The 25,551-nt window shown below is 46.2% G+C and overlaps 1 protein-coding gene across 10 annotated transcripts in view; it reads right to left on the reverse strand.

Annotated features, from left to right (window-relative positions):
* The window catches only part of MICAL2 (microtubule associated monooxygenase, calponin and LIM domain containing 2), a 240,721-nt gene that overhangs the window by 171,448 nt on the left and 43,722 nt on the right, over window positions 1–25,551 (reverse strand). For all 10 annotated transcript variants that reach the window (XM_061440774.1, XM_061440773.1, XM_061440772.1 and 7 more), the window contains exon 3: window positions 15,945–16,285. In XM_061440774.1, the coding sequence (XP_061296758.1) occupies window positions 15,945–16,208 (264 nt within the window). In that variant the 5' untranslated portion in view covers window positions 16,209–16,285. The remainder of the gene's footprint in view (window positions 1–15,944; window positions 16,286–25,551) is intronic.

Here is a 25,551-nt window from a genome sequence, read left to right on the forward strand (position 1 = left end):
AAAGGTAAGGGACTGAAGGGTAGAGAAGGCGATAAAGGCTAGGGACAACTTGGATAGAAACTGGCTAGACTTTCTTAAAACACTGTCCTGGCAGCACAAAGATGCTCAGAACTGAGTTCTCACAACTTGCTATCAAGATCAGCTGGTCAGGCTCTGCTTTGTGGATGGGGCAGAGTGAGAGTCAGATCCCAAGGCGAGGCTGGCCTAAAGTCATGGCTTTGAGAAGCTGCCGAACATGGCTGCAAAGACAGAGCACAGGCTCCAGAGTGAGTAAGAAAGTGAAGGTCAGGGGAGGCTGAAAAATGGGCAGAAAAGAAAGGATGGCAGGTTAGCAGCAGATTTTGAGAGAGTAACACAGCGAGAAAAGCAACCACTCAGAGCTGTGGTTAGAGAGGAGCTTTTCAAAGGAGGATTTAGGTGAAGCAAACTCCAAGGTGTGGCCATGGGGATGGGTTGCCAAGGGGAAGGTGGGAGGAAGAAGCTGCTAGAGTCACAGAGACCAAAGTCTCTGAGAAGGGAGTGCCCCGTAGGCTGGACTGAAGTGCTCAAAAGCTGGCCAGAGGCAGGGGGGACATGAGGCTGAGAGCAAGGAGGGAATATAGCCAACATGGGCATGTGAGAAGGGAGTTTTGGAATATGAAGTAGGAGACAGGTTGACCAAACAGGACACCAGGCCAGGCCGGAGGGGAAACTGCAGTGCAAGGCAGTGGGGAGCTGTGAATGTGAGCAGAGAGCCACAGTCAGAGCCGTGCTTTGGAAGGATAATTCTGTGGGGGTCGGCAGCTGGTCTGGATGGGAAGAAAAGGCAAAAGAGACTTCGAGCACACAAATCCCATTACTTGGGTAAGAGATTGCTACCCCCACCAAAGTGTTGTCAATGGAAATAGAGAGAAGGGGACAGGTACGAATAAAATTGCAAAGGAAGGTGCAGAACCCGACAACTGGTAGCAGAAAGCAGACAGGAATCCAGGATGTTGGTATGGTTTTGAGCCTTCAAGATTTAGAGAAAAAGGAGGAGAGAAACAGGTTTCAGAAAGAAGATAGGTCAATGGGGTTTAAAGGTGCCCAAGGGACATCCTGAAGATGTCTTAAGTTACCTAAGTGGGCTCATGGGGCTCAAGAGACATGTAGGGCCAGAGATACAAAAGTAGAGAGTCGCCCTCATGGGGGAGGGAGGGGTGACTGATGAATGTAACTGAGATTTCCCTTGGGAAGCACACCCAGCAGAAGCAGGTGTCAGAGACAAGCCCTTGGAGGAGACTGAGCATGTACTCCAGGAAAGGAGAGCATGAGGATGACTTTAAAAAATGTGTCTGAAAAATTGTGTCACAAATCCAATAGGATAGTTTTGAGAAGGAGAGGAGGCAATTAACAGCTACCAGGCACTTAAGTGCTTCATGTTCATTTGGTGTATAATCGTCACCCCAGTCCTAGGACATAACTATTATTATTCCCATTTCACAGATGAACAAATAGAGGCTCCAAGAGGTGAGGTCACACTACTTAGCAAGCAGTGGAGCTGGTTTTCAAGGAGAAAATAAAACCTAAACTTGTTAGAATGGACTACATGAAAGGCCTTTCAGTGATCTGTCTACTGTCCACCTAACCCCCAACCTTACCTCCTACCACACTCCCCTCCACTCTCTCCCCTCCAGCCCCCTCTTGGCTGCCTTGCTGCCTCTTCCAGCTGGCCAAGAGCTTTCTTAGCTCAGGGCCTTTGCACTTGTTGCCCTTTCTGAATAGCCAGCTCTTTGCCAGCTAGCTGCTTCCTCCTTGGAGATCTAAGCTTAAATGTCACCTATAATACCTTGTCTTGAGATAAGAAGAGATGGTTGGATGGCATCACCAACTCAATGGACATGAACTTGAGCAAACTCCAGGAGATAGTGGAGGACAGGGAAGCCTGGCATGTTGCAGCCCATGGGGTCACAAACAGTAGGACATGACTTAGCGACTGAACAACAATACGCTGTCTAGAATCAATTACCCTTCCTGCTTCTCTCTATCATAATGCCCTATTTATGGCCTTCTTAAGAAGAGGTGATAAGATTGTTTTTGTGTACTTCTGTTCTCCCCTGGACCAGACAGGAAGCTGCACAATTGCAGGGGCCTTCTCTGCTGTCTTCACCTCTCCTCTCCGGTGCCTGAGGAGTAGTACTCAGCAATCACTAAATGAGTGAGGAAAGACTAAATTAATGAATCTACTCCTTCCGGGGGTAGTGTTAGTTGCTGTGGATGTTCAGGAGGATTTTTTTCCCTTCCAGGAAGACTATTCAATTATTGTTCAGTTGCTCAGTTGTGTCCAACTCTTTGCAACCCCAGGGACTGCAGCACGCTAGGCTTCCCTGTCCTTCACCATCTCCCAGAGCTTGCTCAAGTTCATGGTCATTGAGTCGATGATGCCATCCAGCCACCTCGTCCTCTGTTGTCCCTTCTCCTCCCACCTTCAGTCTACCCCATTGTCGGGGCCTTTTCTAATGAGTTGGCTCTTCGCATCAGGTGGCCAAAGAATTGGAGTTTCAGCTTCAGCATTAGTCCTTCTGATGAATATTCAGGATTGATTTCCTTTATGATTGACTGGTTTGATCTCCTTGCAGTCCAAGGGACTCTCAAGAGTCTTCTGCACCACAGTTAAAAGACATCAATTATTCGGCACTCAATCTTCTTTATGGTCCAACTCTCACATCCATACATGACTACTGAAAAAACCACAGCTTTGACTATATGGACCTTTGTTGGCAAAGTATCACCAAGTCTGCCCTCACCTGGGCAGCAAGACTGGTCCCAGCCTGTCCCTGATGTGCTGGTCTGTAATGAAAGAGCAGACAGCTCTTCTAAGATAGAATGGAAAAAGGATGCAATAAATTCCTTGGGCCTGAGCTAGCTGTTATTCACAGAGAGAGAGACTCTAGTCCACCTTCGCTTTCTTCATCTCCAGGGTTTCACAAGTCCTTCCATGAGGATCATGTGACTCTGTTCATCCACCTCCAGGGGTTTTACAAGGTCCATGCAATCTGGATCTCCTCACCTCATTCCCTTCCTGGACCTGTGTCTGACCACATCAGCCTCTCTTTCTAGTCACAAAGGTCTCCCTGTTATTTTGAGAATACGCTGAGCACATTTGCTTGTCAGCGTCACTTGTTCCCTTTGTCTAGAACTCTGTTTCCTCTAAGAGCCACAGGCGCACTTCCTTCAGGTCTCTGCTTAAATGTCACCATCACACAGAAGCCTTCCCAGCACATCCGATATAAAACAGCAACCCACCTCTACTCAGGGCACCCACATCGCCCTCACCTTGTTCTTTCTCTATAGCATTTACCACCACCAACACAGGCACACATGTGTGCACACTCGGGTCACATATATTTATTTGTTGTCTGTCTTTCTCAGAGAAGAACGTAAACTCCAAGAGGACAGGGATTTTATCTGTTCTCTTTACTGCTGTAACCCTGATGCCTGGCATGTAGCAGGCATTTCAAATGGTTTTTTGAATGAATTAATAAATGTGAAATTTTTAACTCAGGGATGGCAATTTTAAAATAAGAGTAAGAAGAAATAGTTTGGTGGTTCCTCAAAAAGTTAAGTGGGCTTCCCATGTGGCACAGTGGTAAAGAATCTGCCTGCCAATGCAGAAGACATGGGTTCAACCCCTGGGCCAGGAAGATCCCTTGGAGTAGGAAATGGCAACCCACTTCCGTACTCTTGCCTGGAAAATCCAATGGACAGAGGAGTCTGGTGGGCTACAGTCTATGAGGTCACAAAGAATTGGACATGACTGAGTGATTGAGCATGCTCGCACACACGCACTCAAAAAGTTAAACACAGAATTACCATACAACCTAGTAGTTCTGCTCCTAGGTTTATGCCCCAAAGAACTGGGAACAGGAACTTGAGCTGATTCTGTATGCCAAGGTTCATGGCAGCAGCATTCACAATAGGTGAAAGGGGGAAGCAACGCAAGTGTCCATCGAGGGATGAATGGATAAACAAAGTGTAGTATGTGCATATAATAAAATATTATTCTGCCTTGAAAAGGAAAGAAATTCTGACATGTGCTACAACATGCATAAACCCTGAGGACATTATGCTAAGTAAAATACTGCTGCTGCTAAGCCACTTCAGTCGTTCCAACTCTGTGCGACCCCATAGATGGCAGCCACCAGGCTCCCTCATCCCTGGGATTCTCCAGGCAAGAACACTGGAGTGGGTTGTCATTTCCTTCTCCAATGTACGAAAGTGAAAAGTGAAAGTGCAGTCGCTCAATCATGTCCGACTCTCAGCGATCCCATGGACTACAGCCTACCAGGCTCCTCCATCCATGAGATTTTCCAGGCAAGAGTACTGGAGTGGGGTGCCATCACCGTCTCCGTCAGTCAGAAAAGGACAAATATGTATGATTCCATTTATATAAGGCACCCAGAGTAGCCAAATTGAGGAGACAGAAAGTAGAATGGAAGTGCCAGGGGTTGGGGAGAGAGGAGAGATGGAAATTATTATTTAATATGTAGAGTTTTAGTCTGAGATGATGAAAAATATTTGAGAGATGAATGGTGTACTGGCTGCTTGACTACGTAAATGCTGTAAACTGAGAAATGATTAAAATAGTAAAATTAACATCATGTATTTTACCACAGTTAAAAAATAAACCCAAACTCAATTCAGTTACTGGAAAACAAAGTACGATTGAAATAACTCGGACACGTAAATCTACTTTTTTAACTGTAAATATTATGAAATCTAAATATGGATTAAGTACTTCTGATTAAAATTTAGCATCCAAACTGAGATATGTTAGTAAAGTAAATATACACCAGAGTTCAAGGTCATAGTACAAAAATCTAAAATATCCTATTAATAACTTTTATAGAGACATTTTAGAATATTTTTATAAGTTGGATTAAATAAAAGATATTACTAAAGTTGGAAAAAGAAGGATTAAAGTTCTGATACTTGGTACCACTTGGCTGAACCTTGAAAATATTATGCTAAGTGAAATAAGCCAGATACAAAAAGACAAATATTACATGATTCTACTTACATAAATACCAAGAATAGGAAAATGTATAGAGACAGAAAGTAGATTAGAGGTTACCAAGGGCTAAGGGGAAGCGGGTAGTAGAAAGTTATTGCTGAAGAGTTCAGAGATTCTATCTGGGGCAGTGAAAAATTTTGGAAGTAGAAAATGGCGATGGTTGTATAACATTGAGAATATAATGCCACAGATTCACATATTTAAAATGATCAAAATGACAAATTTTATGTTGTACATCTTTTACCACAGTCAAAAAGGTAAACATGAGGAATCAAAGACAGAAACAGAGACAGAGATGGAAACAGAGAATGAGAGAGAAGGAGGAAACGGAAGAGAATGCTTTATGGCAGAGAGAACAATGCACAGCTATATGGTAACCACTGGCTTGCTAACTAGAAGGGGCGAAGAAACTTTCCTGGACTTCTATAGATTTGGACATAGAGAATTTTTCCACGTATGTTCCTCAAATTTAGACAGTTCTCCCTGGAGAAAGGTCTGAGAATAAAGTCCTCTCACTGCTGAACCCCCATGGACAAACTGCTGGTGAAGTTTGCTACCCTGTATTTATATCTCTTAAGGCTGTGATGCATAGGAGGGGGTGCAGGGTATGCCAGGTGGCAGTGAAACGTGTTCTGTACTGTTGAAGGCTCTGTAGTTAGAACACAGTTGGGTTTTCTTCCCAAGATACTGCATAAAAGTTTAAGGTAAATAGTTTTTTATGTAATATAATTTAATATATAATATATTCATGTATATACTATATATGTACTGTATATACTATATGCTATTCATGTATATACTATTAAATTTATAACTTACTCCCCTTAAGTATTATTGTTGTTGTTCAGTCACCCAGTCATGTCCGACTCTTGAGACCTCATGGACTGCAGTGCGCCAGGCCTCCCTGTCCCTCAACATCTCCTGGAGTTTGCCCAAGTTCATATTCATTGCATTGGTGATGCTATACAGCCATCGCATCCTCTGATGCCCTCTTCTCCTTCTGCCCTCAATCTTTCCCAGCACCAGGGAGTTTTCCAATGAGTTGTCTGTTAGCATCATATGACCAAAATACTGGAGCTTTAGCTTCAGCATCAGTCCTTCCAGGGATTATACAGGGTTGATCTCCCTTAAGACTGACTGGTTTGATCTCCTTGCTGTCCAAGGGATTTTTAGTAGTCTCTCCAGCACCACAGTTCGAGGCATCAGTTCTTTGGCATTCTGCCTTCTTTATGGTCCAGCTCTCACAGTCGTACGTGAACACTGGGAAGACCATAGCTTTGACTATACAGACCTTTGTCAGCAGAGTAATGTCTCTGCTTTCCAACCCTTAAGTATACAAGTCTATAACTACACATGTTCTAAAACACACTATTCGTATTGGTGTACGTGTTGAGCATGTCATAGAGAGGGCTGGTAGCTCATGGCTGACCTCCTATATCAGTTGATATTCGTGGCCTCCCAATCCTGTCTCCTGCAAAACTCACTGGCTGAAAGGCCAAGTAAGAAAAGATTCAGCTGCCTGAACCCGCAGGCATGTGTTCTCTTGTACAGTTCGACTTCTGCCCAATCCTGCTTCTCTCCCGCATTCCTTTCACAGGTATTGATTACTAATGAACGTCTTGCACTCCGAATACCTTCTAAGCATCTGCTTTTGCAGAACTCAGTCTGTGACAAATATGTACTATTCATTACTTACTATTGTAGGTGCTGGAAAATCAGCAGAAACTATGCAGACAAAAACTCCTGCCCCCATGGAACTTACATTTTATTAATAGAAGGGTTTCTGGAAACACTTTTGTCTATGTGATAAAGCAGTGTATGCAGCCACAGCAGTCCCTTCTACCTTCTTCCTGCCTCAAAAGCAGACATGATGGCTGGATATACAGCAGCAGCTACCTTGCAACTACAAGGTGACAAGTATGAGGAAAAGCCTAGAGCTGCACCATCCAGTTCAACAGCCATTAGTCACATAGGCTATTGAGCATTTCAGCTGTGGCTAGTCTGAATTGAGCGGAGCTGTAAAACACACAGGATTTCAGAGACTTAATACCAAAAAAAGAATTTTAAAAATATCTCAGCAATAAAGTTTTATATTGATTACATGCTGAAATAATAATATAGTGGATATATTAAGTGAAATATATTATTAAAATAAACTTCACCATTTCTTCATACTCTTTAAAATGTGGGTACTAGAACATTTTTAATCACATATGTAGCTCATTATATTTCTATTGGACAGCACTGGCTCAGAGAATCACAGAGAATATAGCCATTGAATTTTCAGTCACTATCTTTCTCCTGACAGCTGGTTAAAAAATAAGCTCCTATTTATTTAAAGTCACTGCAGCTGAGTCTGCAGTTGAGTGCAATTATTTCTGATTCAGAGGGAGTATGAATTGCCCTGGACCTGCCCTAAGGCAGGAAGGCTGAATTCAGCCTGGCACCCCATCTAGTTGATAAGAGTTAGACAGATATATTCACACTTAAGTGGACAAATCCCTTGCCATGGAATATATTTATCTCCAAGATATTTTTTATTATGAAGAAAAGCAAAGCTGAGCAAGTGCCTCCAGTGAGCAGGAAGGAGGGAAGCCAGGGGACACCTTTCAGTCTGGGAAACAGAGCATGAAACTGCTTCATGGCTTCCTCTTACCTTGCCCAGTGATACACATTAATTTGGATAATCCTGGCCAGAGATTCCCTAAGGCCTTGTGCAACCCTGGGTGGGCCAGGAACTGTGAGAGGTTTTTCTTTTTTCGCCAAGAAAAAAAGAGACCCAGCCCTTCAGTCTAACAAGCCTGCTGGCTAATTTCCCCATCCTTGAAAGCTCCATGAACAGCCAGATGCTAGTCAAGGTACCGACAAGGCTATGGTCCTCATCACACACCCCTGGGAGAGGGTGCTCAGATGCAAATCTGGACAGATGTTTGAATAAGAAAATAAGGGATTGGCCAGTCCTGGCTTCTGTAAACCCACAATCAGGGCTTGGAAATATACTGGGACTCACCCAGTACAGCTCTACAGAGAGAACTGTATGTTAATAGCATGCTATTTGTGTATGAGTGCTCAGTCGTGTCCAACTCTTTGAGACTCCATGGACTGTAGCTCACCAGGCTCCTCTGTCCATGGGATTTTTCAGGCAAGAATACTGGAGTGGGTTGCCATTTCCTCCTCCAGGGGATCTTTCCAACCCAGGGATCGAACCTGAGTCTCCCATGTCTCCTGCATTGCAGGAGGATTCGTTACCTGCTGAGTCATTGGGGAGCCCCCAGTATGCTATTTGTACTACTGCAGAAAGAAGCCTCTTGAGCTACACAGTTCATTCATTTAGTCCCTGAGCACCCTCCCTGTGTCAAGCCCTATGCTGTGCTTTAGACCCAAAGAGGAGCCAGTCTTGGTTCCTGTCCTCAGGGAGCCCACAGTGGTGAGAAGCCAAAAAGCAGTCAGTGAGGGACACTGATCAGCAAGATAGTGATAGGGCCAGAGTTGGGAGCCTGTGGAAGCACCAAACTCAACTGGGGATGAAATAAGAGAAAGGAAATGGAGAAAGGAGGTCAGGGCAGGCTCCCTGGAGGTGATACTAGCTTAAACTGAATCATAAAGAGAAGAAGTTAGCTAGGCCAGGAGGGTGCCGCTGCTCAGCACAAAGAGTACAGACCCTCCATGGATCAAGGCTGTAAAATCTCCCAATATGTGATGAAATTCTGAAGAGGAAAGCATATTCTTGTATTCATTCCTCTTTGAAAGAACAGTCACCTTTTACAAAGCGAATTTCTTAATGAAGTCATGTGTATGAAACTGTGAAGCACTATGCAAATGCTGGATGTAACAGTAATGAAATCATTGTGATTGTTACGGGGGTGGCAGTGGTCCCATTCAAGACCACCCAGCCCAGACTCCAGGATTCAGAGGGTGTCCATCACAATACCCACTCAACCAAGCCGAAGAAATCCAAGTAGGCAACATCCCACTGTGGCTCCCTTTTCAATCAGGGCCCTTCTTATCACTCTCCTGCGCTATTGGGAGTGTCTACTGCAAGAACCTCCATGGACGAGAACTTGACAATGCCTATAACATTGTCAATGCAATGCACACACCCTAGGACTCTGAAATTCTCACAGTGTATCCCACAGACAAACTTTCATGTGCATACAAAGTCCATATGAGGAAGTGTACTGCACTGTTTAAGATGGCAATAGGCTGGAAACAACCTAAGCAGTTAAGTAAACTGTGCTGGAGCCATAAAATGGGAAGCCATAAAAAGCCATGAAAGTAATAAAAGGGTTAGAGTCCCCATGTACTGATGTAAAACAATCTCCAAGATATGTGTTTTTTTTTGAGTGAAAAAAAAGGTACACAACAAATATGTTAAAAAAAAAAAACTTCCCATTAAATAAGAAGAAGGGCGATGCACGCGAACACACACAGATGGAGACTTTGAGGAAGGGCGCATGGGAAATGGCATACTGGTTGCCTCTAGGGAGAAGACCTGGGGGCCTGGGCAAAGGCATTTCCTTTCCCGGTATATTTTCTTGTCTTGTCCTGCTTACATTAATTTTTTTTTCATGAGCATGTATTTTTTTAAAATGTAATTAACTTTTGTCTGCACTCAGTCTTTGCTGCTGCAAGCAGGCTTTCTCTAGTTGCAGCAAGTGGGGGGTACTCTCTGGTTGTGGCGCCTGGGCTTATCACGATGGCTTCTCTTGTTGCAGAGCATGCAACAGGACGAGATACTCATGGACTCGGTAGTTCAGGTGCACACGCTTAGTTGCTCTGTGACATCCTCCTGGACCAAGGATCGAACCTGTGGCCCCTGCACTGGCAGGAGGATTCTTAACCACTGGACCACCAGGGAAGTCCTGCATTTCTTTTTTAGTTAAAGAAAACGAATTAGATGGTTCTTAAATAGACAAAGAACTCTTTAATTATAAATGTATTTGTAAAATGAACCACAGTGAACCCAGACTAACCACTTCCTATGAAGACAGCCAAAAAAGAATTTTTTCATCTCAGTTTAATATTGTTGGGATAATTGACTTCCTCAGTCTCACATAGCATGTTCAATGCACGCACTCAGGCAAACTCCACACACTTCGTGAGGTGCACTTTGTGCGTGTCACACTTCATGGTGACAAGTGTAGTGATTCACAGAACTCGATTGGCAGTCTAGGCTTGTGGACGTGCCTACTTGGGCAGTGCCATAGTCCATTGGCAGGTAAGTGGACAGATACAGAGTTTATGGAAGCTTTCTGTTCAACTAGCACTTTCCTGGTGGCTCAGACAGTGAAGAATACGCCTGCAATACGGGAGACCTGGGTTCGATCCCTGGGTTGGGAAGATCCCCTGGAAGAGGGCATGGTAACCCACTCCAGTATTCTTGCCTGGAGAATCCCATGGACAGAGGAGCCTGGGAGGCTACCATCCATGGTGTCGCAAAGAGTCAGACATGACTGAGCGACTAAGCACTGTACACACAGCACAGAAGGTCACAGTGCAGGGGCCATCCTCTACTCTGTCGGTTATGCCTGCAACTGCCTGTATTAGGCAGAGCGGTGCAGCGGAGCCAGGCTTTGAGGGCCCTGGTGGGTGATTTCAGAAGTGGGGAATGTCAGATAGGCTTATCTAGGCTGCGAGATAGCAGCCTTCCCTCCGAGCTTCACCTCTCCTTCCCCACTTCCCTGCTCCTACTGTGCTCTGCTCAGGCAGCTAGGGAACCACGCTGTAATGAGCTGGGCTGCAAGCATTACTCAGGCAGGGGTTACCCACTACCGGGGAGTCAGTGCAGACACAAAGATGGGCAAAGGTCATGTTCAAGAGCAGAAGGCATGGTGTGACCCAAAATACAGACATTTCCTTCTCACAGGATAATCCAAGTTTTCATTATATAGGCTGGCCCTGTGGCTGCTGGTGACAGGAGCCTGTGAGTCATTTCCTGCAAACGTGTTTTTATGGCAGTGATGTACAAATGCCTTCTGGTCTGAACTGGTTACCTGTGATTACCAAGCCACCCCCTGGAAGGTGGGAGCAGGAACCCTGGATTGGGATCAGGGACACATCCTCAGTGATCCTCCAAATCCTCTGAGCCTGGCCCCAGGAGGCCTTCTGGTCTCCTGCCATTCATCCATCCTGCTCTCACGCTCTCCCCTTCCTCTTTCCTCTCCCCATGCACATCTTCATTCCCATTACATGAGCAACCCACTCTTCCCAGAATATGTTTCTCTGCCTTATGTTCCCTTGCGCTCTTCCTTCAATAAAGCCAGGCAAACTCCTACTCATCTGTCAAACCCCAAATCATTTCTCTTCTTCCAGGAAGCATTCCCAGACTACTCCAATCACTTGCTCTTCTATAGTCCTGCAGTACAGTGTACACAACTCTCTCATATCACTTAGGATATTAATAATAATATTAATGGCTAAACACTAGCTGATCATTTACCAAGTACTAGGCAGAGTTCTAAACACTTTTCAAAGATTACTTTATTCAATATTCACAAAAATTCCATGAAGGAAGAAGCATCATTGTCCTCATCTTACAGAGGCTGCTATTGAGAATAAGGAATTAGGTAAGTTGCCCAAAGACAAAGAGCTCTTAAGTGACTGACTGGTGCCTAGATAAGTACCTGGCACATAGCAGCTGCTTAATAATCATTTACCTCAAAAATGATTAAATAAGTGAGTAAATACCGAAATGGTGACATTTCTATCCCCTCTATAGAAAGCTCAAGTGAGAACCATTTCTTACTACTGTTTCAAACAATCTCCTCTGTCAAACACGTACTAAGGTGTAGGATACAGGAAATACCTAATGAATGAATAAACAAAACACTATACGAGCAATCCAACAGATAGAATCCAAACCCTGGCAACGCCACCCACTAGCTTCAACCAGACAGCTTCAGCTTCCTGGGCCTCCAGGTTTGTCATCTGTCAAATGCAGAGATTGTATACAACATTCTTTCAACTTCCTTCTAGCATTAAAAGTATATATAAAATAAATGACCAGACTCAATGACTTTGTGGCAATAGTAACTCCCAGGCCAAATTATGTATTTTACTTTCTTGGGGGCTGTCTTCCCCAGGAACAGCACAATCAGATGTGGCATTTGATCTGGGTACTACCCTAACTCACAGCCAAAATCAGCCCTGAAAGAGTTTCTTTGGCCTGCTCCTTGGTTCACTTATTTCTTATCCAAACAGATCACACCCAGGGAAAGAATTATTAAGTGCTTGGCTAAACCCTCATAAGTAATAATCAATAATGAACAATAACCCCAAGTTAGATTATGCAACTGGCACCTAAACTACTGCTCTATGGACCTTGCAGGTCCTCCTCCCTATCCCCGGCATATGAACCAGAGGTCGTCTTCTCCAGACAGACCCTGGTCACCAGTCTTCCCCTGCCATCACCACTAGTGCATGCATGTGCACACACACACATGCACACACACACACACGGACACACACACACACACACAAACTCCTGCTGGCATGAAGAGCTTACAGCACCTGGTAGGGGCTGATTAATGCTTGTGAATCACTGAGGCCTAGATCCACCCCATATGGTGCTGAGATACATCCACATCAGGGCAAAGGTGGGAGTTCTGGCTGCAGTTCATTCATTCCCACTCTACCTGTGACTAAGCAGGAGCTTGGCTATATGCCTGGTACCTGACACATCTGTGATACATGGCTTAGCATTAATGATGACCACAAGCATGCTAATGCCCATCACTCATTATTTTGTTAATGCTCAGCATCAGCTACTATACCAAGGGATAAACCTAAGTGAGATGTGTGAGCAAGACAGTGTCTGTTCATGTTGGAAGAGAGGGAAGACCATGTTCTGTGTTCTGCTTGACTCACAACCAGGAGACCCAGGCTCTTCGAGTGAACATTACCTATCATTGCCATTACCCACATGAATCCAACATGAAGAGGCCTGGGCCATACCTAGGATGCAAACAAGCAGTTGCTTGTCATGTAGGGGACACCTAGTATTTGTCTATCTCCCATCCCCATCCCTGAGGACCTGTTCCTCCCCTCATGTGAATCCTGTGATGCTTAAAAGAGCTGCCAAAGACAGCGGTCAGCTCCCTTGGTTTTGGCCTCAACAACTGGCCCAAAAGTGAGCTAACTGATATCCTTGCCTGAGATTTTATTTTCCATATTGAGCAGGAAGACAAAGGTCTTTTGAGTCCCAGAGCTATCAAGATATGAATAAAAGGCTAGCAACATGGAGAAAACATGTTTGCAGGAGGGAAGAATGGAGCCAAGACAGAGCAAAATATCTAAGAGATATTTAGATGGAAGAAGAGAGGGTAGGAAAGTGTCCAGACACTTTGAGTGTCTGGACCTTCCTGCTCATGTGAGTTAATCATCTCCCTGTTTTGTTCAGGTTAGTTTGAGTTTCTGAAATGTGCGAATAAATTCGCCTAATAGTCACAACCATTTTTCTTTATTTCCACAGTCCAGTAATTGATTTTAAATTTTAGTAATTTCAAATTTCACAAACAAAACTGAAGAATGGCAATATTTTGTTTGAATTCTTTTTTCTGTACACTGAGTACATTTTCCAATAGGTCTTCTACAATTCAGGAAACAAGTAGCTTTTATGAGATGGGCCACCACATTTGATGTCTTTGTTCCTCCTCCTGAGAAAGGTGTAAAAATTCCTGCACAAGAACCACTCTTACTCAGCATCACTAAGGAAAGACATGAGTCCTTCCCCTTTGTTTTAATATCTTATACATCACTGATGACCTGCCAACCACGAGATGTATAGACTCCTCCACTTCAAGCCATCAAAGCTTGTAAAACAGGGGCTGGCCAGGCAAGCTAGGCAACCAGCCAGTGATTTTTGGAAGGACACCTTCCTGGTGGTCATCCCTTCATTCCATCCCTCTGCTGGCTGACTCCCTCTGAAGATCTGTCCTCAGATCCCCGAGAGAGTCCCCATTAGCTAGGAACTGTTGGGTGTATGGGGTGATGCATTTTCTGATACAATAAGAGCTCTGAAAATCTTCCTTGAGAAAACATATTGCACTCTAGCTACCTAACTTCCATAGGACCTTTGAAAAAGGAAACCACTATATACGGTTACTGAAAAGGGTGATGCTTTGTAAGTTAAAAGCTTCCCACTCCTAGAACTCTGAAGAGCTGCCCAGTGAGCCATGAACCATGAAGCTACAACAGCTAGAAAGCAGGTGCTGGGCAGGGGTAGCACTTAGGATACTGGCCCCCCCTCTTCTTTCTTTAAAGCTTTCCTCTCCTTGGGTCAGGCTGGAGCTTAGCAGGTTATGGTCAAGCCCTTCCTGGATGGCTAGTATGCTCTGGGCCAAAATGACTCCTGCTTCGCCTGACAAAATGCTCTCCTATACCCCGCACAGTCTGTGTGTCCCAGGCTCAGAGGAGCTTGGCAGCTGTCTTCCCCAGGGCAAAGGAAAGTGGCTGTATCCCACGGTGGACTCAACAGCTCCGCATCACCAAAACAAAAACACAACAGTTCTGATCTCTATGGAGAGTTCAATCCTCTTGTCTAGGATTGGCACCAACTAGAATTCCAAGGGCTCTGGCTGAGCTACCTCCTGTGAGGTCTAAATACAGCACGCTTGCTTTTAACCTAAACATACAGCCTGGACCAGTGCCCAGGGCTGACTGCCCCCAGGGAAGTCTTGACTTCTGGCTGCCCATTTGGGGATGGGCGATGCACAGCTTTCCGAGCAATGTCACCTACATGTGATCCTGAGCAGAGGAAGGGGACAGGGTGGTGGAGAATGCAGAGATGTGAAGAGGAAGAGAAAGAGAGGGAGGAAACAGTAATAAATACCAAAGACCTATTTCTTAGCCAATTAAAGTCAGGGGATCTTTCTCAAATGTTTATTCCCAGAGGAGCACAACTCTAATTATGTCTCTGCAGGGACTTCAGAGCATAAGCCCTAAAATCAGAGAGATTGAGGTTGCCTTTTTGTTGTGTGGCCTTAAGTGAGACTGACTTTGCAGGTTCCATATCTCTCAAGTGACCCGAAGGACTACCGTACTATTCAATGAGACCTCATACAGAACGGGCCTGGCCCAGAGAAGCTACTTGGTAAATAATGGCTCCTAGAAGTAGTGGTAGTAGTAATAGCAGAAACAGGATAACATCAAGCATGCCTTTGATGAGTGGAATATTTCCTGCCGTATCAATAAACAAGGATGTGACAAGTCATCCTCAACTGCAGCCCTCCAATGCCAGCTGGTGAGCCTTAAGGGCACTCAGAAAGGAGCAGAATACCTGCCATCTAGCAGCTACAGGACTGCAGCCACTCCCTACAGTGAGCCCTGAGGAACTCAGGATATAAAAACAGGACACTGGCCCCAGAGAGCTGAGGTGCCTATGAAAGGAATGATTTCTGTAAGCCCAGACTCTTGCATCTTCCCATGCACAGAGAAGCACTGATTTCCTTAACTTGGGGTATCTGGATTTATTTAGCAATAATCTTGATGTTCAGACTATCTGCTCTTTGTTGCAAAACTTCCATATAACCCGGATCCTCTCCTCACCTCGTTGGAGCAATTCTCTCCTACTTGAGATGCTGTCTCCTGAAAAATCCTAAAAGTCCCTACCAAATAAAGCATAGCTCTCAGCCTTTAGGTTAGGAATATTTTTCAAGTTGACACCTTTATTTTCTGTGCCTCGGAAAGCACATAAGAAGAATTGCTGAGACCACTACGATAGGATAGAAGCCCCCAACCAAGATACGCTGTGCATATACAGACAAAGGCAACCTTCAGCTGAGTCAAACAATAAAACACAACCACACCCGCTAAGAACCTTACAATGCCAAAATGGCAACAGCTCCCTAACCTTCCAACAATCCAGCCCACATGCCCCACAGGCTAAGAAGCATCTCTGCAGGGGTTCCCTTACCTTGGTGTTCATACAAGACCTTCCTCGCTTATACTCTTTGTGGGACCCACGCTTGTCAAGTTTGTACCACAGGGCCTTGGCCTTCCAGGTGGTCACTTTGGACTTGAGCTTGGAATAAAAGTTTCTGTGGTCCAGAGGGTCTAGGTCCAGTTGTCGGGTGAGGATGTTGAAGGCCTGAAGGGTACCTTTGCATGTGGAAGCTTGGACAAAGTTCTCGAATAACTGCCCGGCCTGGGTCTGCTTCTCATCCTCATTCTCCCCCATATTTCAGGAGCCACCCAGAGCAGCGATGTGGAGAGGATGGAGGAGAACACCATGAAGTGCCTGGAGAAATGTCACACCTGCAAAGGTAGATGGAGGCAGAGGTGAGCTCCGTGGACGAGGGTAGGCTGGGGAGAGGGTGCAGAGAGGTAAAAATACAATTCCTTTAAGATACTAACATAGTAAACATAATGCCAACCATACATACTCTACAGGAGAGGTATAATCATACCATCTAACCTGGAAATGCTGCCTTGCTGGCAATCTCTCTCCCCAACACTCCACTCCCCTGGCTGGCTGCAAAGAACTACAGATTGCCAAAGACATACCCTGGCTGATGTCAATATTATCTGGTCAATCTTGCCATAAGCCAGATGGTTCTGGAAGTAGGAACTAGCAAAAGGAAAACAAACAAACCCAGAAACCCAGATTTCACACTGCTGAAAACCTATAATTCTTGGTACCATAAACTGATTGACTAATATTAATGTAACCTAACCACATGACATGAAGGCACAGTTCCCCAAAAGTAAAGTTCTCTAGATTTCATGACCACCATCCCACCTATCTTTAGAGATCACTCTTTTACATTTTCCTTCATTAGTTATCAGAGGGCGGATCTTCTCTTTATACAGACAACAAATGGCAACTTCTCAAATCTGCTGGAAGGACAGCATCTGCTTCAGTGAGACATACAGAAAGACAGAGAGACATGTGGGTCTCCTCCTGATGCACAAAACAAGCCTGTGCTTTGTAAGCCCAAGCTGGGAACTATTTGGAACAAGTGCTAAAGGAAAGAAAAATGTGATGGAGGCTCATTCACATCACAAAAATAGCTTGCCGGGGTTTTGGCCATCATCCTTTCTTCTCTGCACCACTCTAACCTCAAGCATTTTCTTAGGAAAGTCATTTAAGTTTCAAAGGAACAAAAATAAATTAGACTGATTTTCCAAAGCACTAGCTATTTTTCCAGAATCCGAAGCCGGTGCAAGAAAACAAGCATGGAGGAGCTGGGGCTGGCCCCGGTGTCAGGAGGGCTTGAGGGAGCCTGTAAACAGAGGACAGAGCATACCAAGCTCCCCCAGACAGAAGCCTGGCAGGAGGAGGTCAGCAAACAGAGACAAAGCCCTCGGGCTGGGTAGCTTCCCACTCTCCAGACGGAAACGCCATTGTGGGTGCGCATGGCCTGCGGGCTGGCCTTATAAAACTAAAAGCAGAGGATGGTGTTTATCTTCTTCCTTAATCCTTTACTCATTCATTAAGCAATAACTACTGGTGCCTTAGCAAGGGCCACACATCACCCTAGATGCTAGAGGAGGGTACAGAGACAGGGCCTAGCGAGGAAGGCAGCCCCGTACATAGTTGATTATAAGACAACAGGCCAGTGCTCATAAAACTGAACACAGCACATGGAAGCCCAGAGAAGGAGATGTTCAACAGAGCCTGGAGAAGCCCAGAGGAGCCACAGCAGGAAAATGCCTAAACGCTGTGATTTCAGGAATGAGGTGGATTTTGCTAGACAACTTGGGAATGGACCATACAAAGGCACGGATCTGGAAAGAGCCAGCATGGCTGCAGAATGACAGCAAGTTCAAGGCATTGGGAATTCAGGACTCGTGACAAGGTGTCTGGGGCAGACTGTAGAGGGGACCTGGCTTCTCCAGTGGGTATAGGAGACAGAGCAGCGGGGTGAGATGAGTCGTTGGGAAAATGAGATGTCAGGGGTGGACTGGAGAAGGAGGCAGGTGAGCACTGCCCAGGCACAATGAGGGAAGAAACTGGCAGAGCAGGGGAAGGAAAGCACACACATGTATGTTATGCACAGCCTGGCTGCGTGCCACCTGTGAGGGGCCACTCGCTGGGGGCAGACAAGCTCTCCAGACACCCAGATCCTGATGGGTGAAGTGGCTTGGGCTACAGCATAGGACACCTCCTTCCCATCCCTCTTTCTCCAAGAGCTTCCAACAGGCCCGGCGGCGCCAGACTCAGCAGAAGGGAGAATAGTACATTCCCTGCTTCAGACCCAGCCAAACTCTACTCTGCAGCCAGGCCTCTGTCCTCTGGTTCCCTCAACTCAACAAATTCAACCAACTTCGAAAGCTGGCTTTGTGCTCTACCCGGGACTGAGAAGACATGGATTCCCTCCCACATGGATCAGTCAGAGCCTTTAGTGTCTGCAGGGCTCACATTGGTATCACTCACATAAACTTTGCCTCCTCCTGTGTTCCAACCTTTCCCCTGTGCAGGACTCACCACCCAGAGAGCATAAACAGAGAACAAGACTTATCTGCTTTTCAGAGCATATTAACATCCTCAGTCTTTATCTTTGGAATTGCTTCCATGCCAGGGATTGAAGAAGGGCAGGAGTAGCTAATTGACAACTGCAAAGCTACTTGAATTCCACCAGAATCCTGTAGTATGGGATGGGCAGGTGGCACAGAGGAAACCACAGGCTTTGGGGCTCCTAAAGCCATGTCCAAAGCTCAGCTTGGCCCCTCGCTGCCCACCTGGCCTCATACAAGCCACATAAACTCTGAGCCCCCGCTGTTTCTTTTGTATGAGAGCCTGCAGAGCTGCTGTGGAGGGGGAGATACAGGAGTGATGGCAGAGCCTGGCCCAAGGAGGCACTGGGTAGACGTGAAGATGTATGCTGAAGCCATCGCCTGTGGCTGATCTGAATCTGCGGAATGCCCCGGTTTGAAAAAAAAGCTTTGAAAATCAGTTCTCCAAGTCACCAGCTCCTCCCTGTCTAAAATGGTGAACTGTTTTGAGTTATCAAGCTAGACCCAACTCCCAGAGAATAATTTATAAACTGGAAGAAACTGCCTCCGCCCAATCCAGCTGCCTCCTCTCCTCCCCCGAAAGAAAAATGAACAACTTAATTTTACAGCTCCAAGGGAAAGAGCGAGAGTGGTGTTGAGGGCTGTGGGTGGGCGTGAGAGCTGTAGGAACTAGCTCCTATCTGGAGGGAGATACGAGGAGGTGGAGGGAGATGACTGGACAGGAGGAGATAAGCCCTGCCTGGGGCTGTGCCCCCGCAGCCCGTGCCAGCCTCAGCCCTGCCGCCCTGCATCTAAAGAGTCTGGTCTCAGCCTTTAAAATCATTTTCTAGTTTAAGTCAGAGACCTTAGGAATGACTGACAGCCCCTAGGAGTAAGTCTCCTCACAGAAGACCATCTGGATCTATGGAGTCTGGCAAACCCGGTTGTGGGTCTGGTCTCAGGCGCTCACTAGCCACGGGATCCTTGGAAGGTTATCTAGCCTCTCAGCCTGCTTTCTCATCTGCTCAATGGGGACACTGATACTCGAGTCATAGGGTGGTAAGGAATAAACTCAATCGTGTGGTATATTTAGCACCTGTGACTCCCTGACAACCACCACTCACTACTCTTCATCAAATGGCTCAAACACCGTCAGACCAAACTGAAGAGAATATAATTGAGGACCACTAGTACTAGCTTCGGAGAGGGCAGTGGCACCCCACTCCAGTACTCTTGCTTGGAAAATCCCATGGACGGAGGAGCCTGGTAGGCTGCAGTCCATGGGGTTGCGAAGAGTCGGACACAACTGAGCGACTTCACTTTCGCTTTTCACTTTCATGCATTGGAGAAGGAAATAGCAACCCACTCCAGTGTTTTTGCCTGGAGAATCCCAGGGACGGGAGAGCCTGGGCTGCCGTCTATGGGGTCGCACAGAGTCGGACACTACTGAAGCGACTTAGCAGCAGCAGCACTAGCATCCCAAGTCAAACAATTATATACATTTTACAATTAGAGGCCATGGGCTTTCAATACAGAAGATCTGGTTTCAAATCCACTTCCTAGCTGTGTAGCCTTGGACAACTAACTCCACTTCTGAGTTTTAAGTTCCCATATGAAATGTGGGGAACCTCACATGAAGAAGTTTGGATGATGAGCTGAAAACATCAATGGTACAAAGTAGTTTTGTGAATGAACTAGAAAGGCTGATTTAGAAGGACTCCCATAAGTTTGAGTCTGAGTTTCCAGAAACTGGAGTGTAGTATTTTGCTGGATACCCTTCTCTTTCCGCCAGAGAAGAAAGTCAGGATTAGTTAAGCCAGAGGATCCTGGGTAATAGCCCTTGTTAGCCTTCCTTGTCAATCACTACCCAGTTGTTGCCTTTTGGGAGTTTGGTATGAAATATAAATAAATGAACTACTCAGAAATATGAAAGGTTTCTGCATTTTCTGGGAAGAAACAAGACATGATGCTTTAGTTTCTAAGAATAGCCTTGAAGCAATTTGGTCTTTGCCAACGAGTCCCTTATTTGTGGTTCGGCCTATGTGACTTCATGAGTCACAAAGCAATTCCCTCTCCCTGCCTCTGGCTGTTACAAATTACAGCTCAGAGTCTCAGACTGCCAGCACTGGTAATGGGCTCTTGGGCCCATAACATCTGGGAGACCAGTTCAAGGTTTATGTAGAGGCCCTGAGTAGTCCTCAAAATAAGAGATGAGCTCCTGGCCCAAGAGTTACCAGTATACTCACGTGTGGGACTCCCACACCTCTGTTGTTCCTTGGTCTCATCACCTGCGAAATGGCATCAAAGAGTGTGACCAGGCAGTGTATAAAAGATGGGACCTCACTGGTGGTCCAGTGGCTAAGACTCCACGTTTCCAATACAGGCGCGCAAGTTCGATCCCTGGTCAGGGAACTCGATTCCACATGCTGTAACTAAGAGTTCACATGTCACAACTAAAGAACCCTCATGGTGTAACTAAGACATGGCCCAGCCAAATAAATAAATATAAGAGGGAGTTCTAGAAAAACTGAAGGAAAGCTGGAAGAGACAATGAGCAAAACCCTCTCTCAAAGCAGAATGAGGAAATGGCAGCCCTCAACCCCACCCTCAAGGCTCACAGACACATTTCAAGGCAAATGCAATCTAAAAACCAAACCCTCTTGTCATTTCCACTGCCAAACCCCTATTCAAACTCACCATCTCTCAGGTTAACCACCCCAAGGGGCCATGAGGGCAGGGTCCAGTTTCCTCAGCAGTGAAAGATGGGGAGGTCTTCACCCCATCCACTTGCGGAGCTGCTGGAAAGACTTAAAGCCCTCAGGTCTGCACCTCACACACAGAAGACCCTCAGGCATGGTTACTTGGATCCGACATCTGAGATGAGGCAGGAGGCAGCCAGGGCCAAAGCAGTGGGAAATCCTCACACACTGCATCTCTGCAGAGCCCAGCACAGGCAGAACACCTGCCTTACAGGTGATGTCTGCAGATGTCATCTTCTCACCTGGCCCAGGGAGGCCCGGCTTTCCATCTACCAGGGCATGAGACACTAACTTGAACCTAACCCTGGGGCAACTCCCAAGGTTGGGAAGGGGCCGAAAGGGCCCCCTTGTAATTTCCTTCCAGCCAGGGGTTCCCATCCTTCCCTCCGTCACCTCCCCAGGTTGAGCACGCACCGCTTCCTGGGGCAGTCTGCCCACCCTTGTCTCCGCTGACAGGAAGACAGCCTCAGTGAGATGATTTCTCTTGGTCCCTCTCCAGCAAGATTGATGCTGTCTCTCCAACGGCTTCTCCCCGCGATTGGTCTTAGCCCTTGAGATCACCCACAGGAAGTCAAAGCCCTTTCCATGCAGGTTGAACCCACATGTGCAGTCTTCTTACACATGCGCTCTAGAGCCCCTACTGGAAAGGCTGATGAAAACACATCCAAGAGAGGTACTTGAAAGCCCACCCAAGTGCCTAGCCTGCAGCAGGGCCTGGACACTGCCCTCTGTCTACACTGGCCCAGGTGGGGAGCTCAGGAAAGAGACTCCAGGCCCATCGGAGGCCCTGGTCTTCTGTGCTGCTCCTCTTCTGAGAGTCCAAGGCCATGTGGTCTTGCCCATGCATCCCCAGCCCTCTCCTCACTGTCTTTTAATAGTGAGTTGACTCCACTGCTCTGGCTTGAAATGACCTCACACATTCCCATTTCCTCACCTCAGTCCATTTCCTCGTGGAATCACTCACACTAACAGATCCCAGGATGACCTAGGTCAACCCCCCCAACCCCACCCCCATGAGTCAGAGAGCTATATGCTGACCAGTCAAAGTGCCAGGAAGTCTAGAGGGTATGGTGACTCTCTTGCTCTCCCTCTGTATCTACTCTACAAGAAGCAAGGACTTTGAGGGTAGGTGGTGATTCCAGAACTTGATCATCTCACTTTCCTGCAAGGCAAGTATAAGTTTGCCATGTGTGGTTACTGTATGTATACGCATGTGTTCATGCTAATATATGCATATATATTAGTATGTGCATAAATGTTTATATATGCATGTATGTGTATTGTGTATATGTGTGTATGTACACATGGGTGCACACAAACACATACAAATTTAAAAATTTTTCCATAATGATTTCTGGCCAGTGCCCCCCATCTCTGCTTGTACTGCTAAGCCCATCTGTATGAACCTCTAGGAGAAGCAAAGCCTTTGAGGCAGGCAAAACTTGGGCCTGGGCATGAGGAGACTGAGCCTCATCAGAACGCAACAACTGCACTGCTCAGCTGCTCACCCGGTGCCAGACCCTGTTCCAGATCTTTTACATCCGTGATTTCATTTATCCATCCCTGTTTGACAAAAGAGAAGGAGATTCCGAGGGGCAAGCAACCCCCTTCATATGCCAAGTACTGAATGGGCATGCTGTAAAGGAGCTCAGTTCTACCTCACTTCCAAATCCACGCTCTTAGTCACCAACTGACATGAGCCATGATGATGGAAATGTTAATAATACAACCTGCCTTTTCTGAAGTCGCTGTATAAATTAAACAGGGTGAGTTCTGTAGTCTCTGAAGTTCTTTCAGGCTCCGAGAGCCTGCAAATGTCACACGGGGTGTGGCTTCTTAAGTTATGGTGCAACCAAACAATAACGTATTAGGCAGTCCTTTAAAACTAATATTTATGAAGACATTTAATCCTTGGGGAAAATGCTTATGCCCTAAATCATGGTGAAAAGAGCAGGATACAGATTAAGGTGCTCAACGATTCCAACTCCTTAGAGTAATATCCAGAGGAGAAAGGAATCAAGGCAAACATGATCCCTGGCCATGTTGTGTGTGTGTGTGTGTGTGTGTGTGTGTGTGTGATGGTATTTCGGTTGATTTATTTGTAGCTCTATACTTTTCTGTATTTCCCAGATTCCCCACTGGAAGCACATACAGCTTTTATAACTCCCTCCTATATATGCATCCCAAGTCCTGGAGTCTTCTCTCCCTGGCTAGACTATCTTCATCTCATGTATCTTCCCTTCCTCTGGCCAATCCAACTCCAGTCATACTAGCAGTGCCGTTTTTCTCCAGAAAACAAAGAGCCTTCCTGTAAGAAGTCCTGACACTGCTAATTTAATGAAGGGGCTTATATTGCAACAGGTGAGGGACAAGGTCCCCTAGGTTGCATTCCTCTCACACTTCTGCTCTCTGGATCACAGACCTTCAAGTCCAGTGAGGCAGGCCCTTCCAAAGAGCCATGCTGGGGTAGGGGGAAAACAGTACCTCTGACAGTCTCAGCTGTGTCCACAGACCCCTGACCAGCCACACCCCGCAAGACAGACACCTGCTTCCCTGCTTACAGTCCATGTGCTCAGTCACTCAGTCGTATCCGACTCTTTGTGACCCTATGGACTGTAGTCCACCAGGCTCCTTTATCCATGGGATTCTCCAGGTAAGAATACTGGAGTGGGTTGCCATTTCCTTCTCCAGGAGAACTTCTCGACCGAGGGATCGAACCAGTGTTTGTTAGGTCTCCTGCATTAGCAGGTGGGTTCTTTACCATTAGTGCCACCTGAGAAGCCCTAGGTTGCAGTCCAGGAGCTGACAAAACAACACACATCTCACCACATACAGCAAGTCTATTTCACCAACAAAAACTCAGCAGCCTGTTCTGCATATGCTCTGAGTCACCTTCATCACACACTGGCTGCCTGGGAGGACTGTGAAGTGCAAATTCCAGTTTTCAGGAGTCTTCTGCTGCTACTGCTGCTGGTAAGTCACTTCAGTCGTGTCCAACTCTGTGCGACCCCATAGATGGCAGCCTACCAGGCTCCTCCATCCATGGGATTTTCCAGGCAAGAGTACTGGAGTGGGGTGCCATTGCTTTCTCCATTTCAGGAGTCTGCTGCTGCTGCTAAGTCACTTCAGTCATGTCCTACTCTGTGCGACCCCATAGACGACAGCCCACCAGGCTCCCCTTCCCTGGGATTCTCCAGACAAGAACACTGGAGTGGGTTGCCATTTCCTTCTCCAATGCATGAAAGTGAAAAGTGAAAGTGAAGTCGCTCAGTCATGTCCGACCCTCAGCGACCCCATGGACTGCAGCCCACCAGGCTCCTCCGTCCATGGGATTTTCCAGGCAGGAGTACTGGAGTGGGGTGCCCATCCTTTCTCAAAACTAATGGTGGGAGGTACCTGCTGCTGCTAAGTCGCTTCAGTCGTGTCCGACTCTGTGTGACCCCATAGACGAAGCCCACCAGGCTCCCCGGTCCCTGAGATTCTCCAGGCAAGAACACTGGAGTGGGTTGCCATTTCCTTCTCCAATGCATGAAAGTGAAAAGCAAAAGGGAAGTCACTCAGTCGTGTCTGACTCTTAGCAACCCCATGGACTGCAGCCTATCAGGCTCTGCCAGCCATGGGATTTTCCAGGCAAGAGTACTGGAGTAGGGTGCTATTGCCTTCTCCATTTCAGGAGTCTAGCCTTTCTCAAAACTAATGGTGGGAGGTACCTAGGATATGCAAATTCATAAACGCAGAAAGTAGAAGGGTGGTTACCGGGGGCTGGGGAAAGAGGGAAACGGGAGTTATGGTTTAATGGGGACAGAGCTTCAATTTGAGATGATGAAAAAGTTCTAGAGGTAGAAGGTGGTGATCATTGTACAACCATGTGAAGCCACGGAATTCTAACATTTAAAAATGGCCACAGTGGCAAATTTTGTCATGTATATTCTCCCACAATAAAAAAATAAAATCCATTAAAAAACAAACAACTATCACCACCTTCTAGTAGGAGCTGCCCAAGGCCAGAGTACAGAATCTGTGGCCTAATTAACAACGAACCTTTTTTAAAAAATATTTTTGAGTTAAAATGTAATAAACAGTGAAAGAATCCTGTTGTTTTCTATTTGGCTCAGTGGCATAATTTCTTGTTGTTGTTGTTTTTGTAAGTCATGTAGACAGCTTTCAGTCTTCCTTCCAAACCTCATTTGACTCCAGGAAGCCTTTGGAAGTTCAGCCCTGCCAAATTCCAAAATTTATCTCTTATTCTGCCTTCCCTGGGGACACCATCACCACTGTCACCCCCTGCCCCTTCAGCACCTGTAAAATCGGCATCAACATCTCAGA

The sequence above is a fragment of the Bos javanicus genome, chromosome 15 (assembly GCF_032452875.1).
Source record: "Bos javanicus breed banteng chromosome 15, ARS-OSU_banteng_1.0, whole genome shotgun sequence".
Classification (NCBI taxonomy): Eukaryota; Metazoa; Chordata; class Mammalia; order Artiodactyla; family Bovidae; genus Bos; species Bos javanicus.